Raw genomic sequence first — 3,553 nt, forward strand, 5'->3', positions numbered from 1 at the left:
GGAAGAAAAATCCCGTAACTCCTGCACAAGAGGAGGGGCGCTAATTCGAGCGGGGGAAATTTCTCACTCGCAAATAGCGGAAGCCTCAACCACCAGAGAGCCAGAGGGAGAAAAGAAGAGAATAGGCAATTTTTCTAAAGGCCTATGGGGCGTATTTATACTTTTTTGGAGAGAAGTGGGGAAGTTTCTAGAGTTCTCTAGAATTTTTGAATTTCCCACATTTTTCTAAATTTTTTTAAAATTTTCTAGAATTTTTTCGGATTCCTTAGATTTTTTTGGGGAATTTTTCGGATTTTTGTGGGCCCCGCTCAATTTAAAAAAAAATTCAAATCCATAACCGCGAGCGAAGGGTTCAATATTAGCCGTCCATTCAAACCACTCTCAATTCGCCCATGATCTCACACCTATTTACAAGCCATGCCACTCCATAAAAACTATAAATAGAGCCCTCATTCTACACAAAGGGGACTCAAGTGAAGAGAGAGAAGAAGAAGAAGAAGAAAAAGGGGAAAAAGAGAATCCTCTCCTCCTCGACCACCTCCGGAGTTCATCCTGCCTCCCGAACATGCCGGGATTCTGTGTGATATTCGGGAAAACGCAGGAATTCTGCCCAACTTCCACATGATGCTGAAATTCTTCTCAATTTACAACAGAGTTTCCTCCTGACGTCGAAACTCCGCCCAAGTGAAGCCGGAGCTCTCCTCTGCCACCAACAGACGTCTGACTTCTACTCGGCGTCGGACCTTCACTCTTCGCCAAGTTTCTACCCGACACCGGACTTTTACCGGTTATCGGACTTCGCTGGACGTCTATGCGAAGATGCATTTCTTTCCATTGTTGGACTTCTACCTGACGCTGTCCTTCTGATCTTCATCGTCAGACTACAGTCCTTTTGACCTCCGTCGCCCGTCGACTACGGTCCTCCTGACTTATGTCGCCCGTCGACTACAGTCTTTCTGACCTCCGTCGCCCGCCGACTATGGTCCTTTTGGCTTACGTCGCCCGCCAACTACAGTCCTTCCGACCTCCGTCGCCCGTCGACTACGGTCCTCCTGACCTATGTCGCCCGCCGACTACAGTCTTTCCGACCTTCGTCGCCCGCGCGACTATGGTCCTCCTAGCTTACATCGCCCGCCGAATACAGTCGTTCCGACCTCCGTCGCCAGCTGACTACGGTCCTCTTGACTTCTGTCGCCCGCCGACTACAGCCCTTCCAACGAAGCGAATACGTCAATAGTAACTCTTTGTATTTATATCATGTAATGTACTCTAAAAGATTTGCATCAAGCTAAGGCCTTCTCCCAAGGAAGGGCCTCATTTGTAATCGACTGCAAATATTAGTGGATTCGTTCAAACTGGGCTAGGGCCCGTGATTTTTTCCCCCTTTTTCAGGGGTTTTCCACGTAAAAATCTTGGTGTCTCATAAATGCTAGACCCTCTCTCCTTATCTGATTGCGTGCCGGATTTTCGTACAATGCTAAGACGATAAATATGATATTTCTCTACCGTCGTGAATACTCCTGGATGCAACACATCTAAAACTAAATAAATGGAGTATAATTTTTTTAGTAATATATCTAATTGTGGGTTTGTGTGCTTGGGTGATCAAATTATTAAAAAACAGTGCACATTTTAGATATCTCAGGTCAATTATTCAAAACGATGGTGAATATATATGATGATATTATTATTAGAATTTAAGTTGGATGATTGGAATGAAGGAATGCATCCGGCATGTTGTAATATAAAAGAGCCCCTCAAACATAAGGATAAGTTTGATAAGATGATGGTGAGACCTGCAATATTTTATGGCGCATAATAAACCTAATATCTTATTTTTCTCTGAATGTATGGTGGCATCCAGCCCTTCAGGCACTTTTAAATGATTGCATGGTAGCAACCGGCCCTCCTGCTTCATTAATTTATATCTATCTATAGATATCAATTATCAATGCATGGTAGAAACCGACCCTTATATATATATATATATATATGCATAATGCCCTCCAGCACCTTTTATATATGTTTTATATATTATATTCATATAGTGCCAATGAGTGGGGTCATCCGGTTTTCTTAATATCTATATATTGCCCACTTGAAGTTGAAATGAACAATTCTTCATCGATCAGGAGAAGATAATAATATTCAGTTAAAATATTAACGAAAATCTCTCGGCCCGACCTTCTTTGATATAAGTACACTTTGTTATTCAATATCTGATTATCAGGAGAAGAACTTCTTTGCAGTAGAAAGGGAAGATCATTAATGGCCACCTTGCTCTCGAAGCAGTTCGTCTGCCTCTTTCTATCCTTCGCGCTCTTCGTCACAGTCGTGCTCGGTCATTAATATGCATTATTTATCATTGATTTTTAATTATTTTTTTCTAATATAAAAATATTTAATATTTGTGCTCTGCTTATCTTATGATATTACAGGTAGGATTATCTGCGAACAACTGGATCGAAGCACGTGCGCCTTTGCGGTGTCTTCCAATGGCTTCCGTTGCCTTCTTGAGAAGCACGTGCGAGGGGTAGGCTTGGGTGAGGAGGTATACACGTGCCGGACCTCCAGTTTGAAAGCCACCGTTATGGCCGGCTGGGTTGAGACTGATGCGTGCATTGCAACCTGCAGTCTAGAGCGGGAAACGGTTGGCATCTCTTCGGATTTACTACTAGACCGGCGGTTCTTGGGCCGACTCTGCTCGCCGGAATGCTTCCTGAACTGCCCCAACATTGTCGATCTTTACTTCAGCATCGCCGCCGGCGAAGGTGGTTAGTTATTTATTTAAATATCAAAGAAAAGGACTTTCGATCTTCTTCCATCGAAAACTAATTTTTGGCTAGAATTTTATTCTGCAGGAGCTTTCCTCCCAAATTTGTGCCGAGAGAATGGCTTTAGGAGGGAAATATCAGAGAAAATAAGCTACGCAAGTGGCCCGGTGACCACCATGAGCTCAATTTCCAGCTTTTATGGAGGTTACGATCCAAATTTCTAATCGACTCGAGGGCGAATACTGCCAAATCTTCTATAACACTTTTCTATTTAATAATATTTTATTTCTATGCAAGTGATGTAATTTTTTTATAATTTTAAATCTTTTGTGATTCATAGCTCACCTCCATGTTTTGGTTACCAAAAAATTTGTGCACTGTACTTCAATTTTTAAAGTCAAAGACTATTTGGATTCAAATTTTTAAAAAATAAAATAAAATCTATTGTGCTTCTGCATAAAGTCAAAAACTATTTGGATCCGTCAGAAAAAATTAAAGGGATCAATTCATTAGTTTTCTCTAAATAAAATAAAAGACTTTTTCCTAAATACATTGTCATATATATGATGGATAGGGATAAGTAGAAGGGATTCCCTCAGAAGATGGTGGAGGGTAGTACTAGTAAAAGTGAGCCGTTAGGGTATAGTGATGGAAAGTAGGAGTTTGGGAAATAAAATTGAGGATTCCCTATAGGAGGTGTGGGTAAAGGGGGCTAGGTTGGGTATTGGTGGCAGGCTCGAAGAGTTCCCCTCAGTACCTTCACCCCTACCGGATCATCC

At 41.8% G+C, this 3,553-nt stretch overlaps 1 protein-coding gene across 1 annotated transcript; it reads left to right on the top strand.

The window, feature by feature from the left end:
- Positions 1 to 2,268: 2,268 nt before the first annotated feature.
- LOC110099813 lies at positions 2,269 to 2,998 on the top strand. The gene is made up of 3 exons (XM_020827105.2): positions 2,269 to 2,341; positions 2,439 to 2,771; positions 2,862 to 2,998. Exons 1-3 carry the CDS (start codon positions 2,269 to 2,271, stop codon positions 2,996 to 2,998), a joined length of 543 nt encoding a protein of 180 aa, XP_020682764.1.
- The last annotated feature ends 555 nt before the right edge of the window (positions 2,999 to 3,553 follow it).

The sequence above is a fragment of the Dendrobium catenatum genome, unplaced genomic scaffold (assembly GCF_001605985.2).
Source record: "Dendrobium catenatum unplaced genomic scaffold, ASM160598v2 fragScaff_scaffold_908, whole genome shotgun sequence".
Lineage (NCBI taxonomy): Eukaryota > Viridiplantae > Streptophyta > Magnoliopsida > Asparagales > Orchidaceae > Dendrobium > Dendrobium catenatum.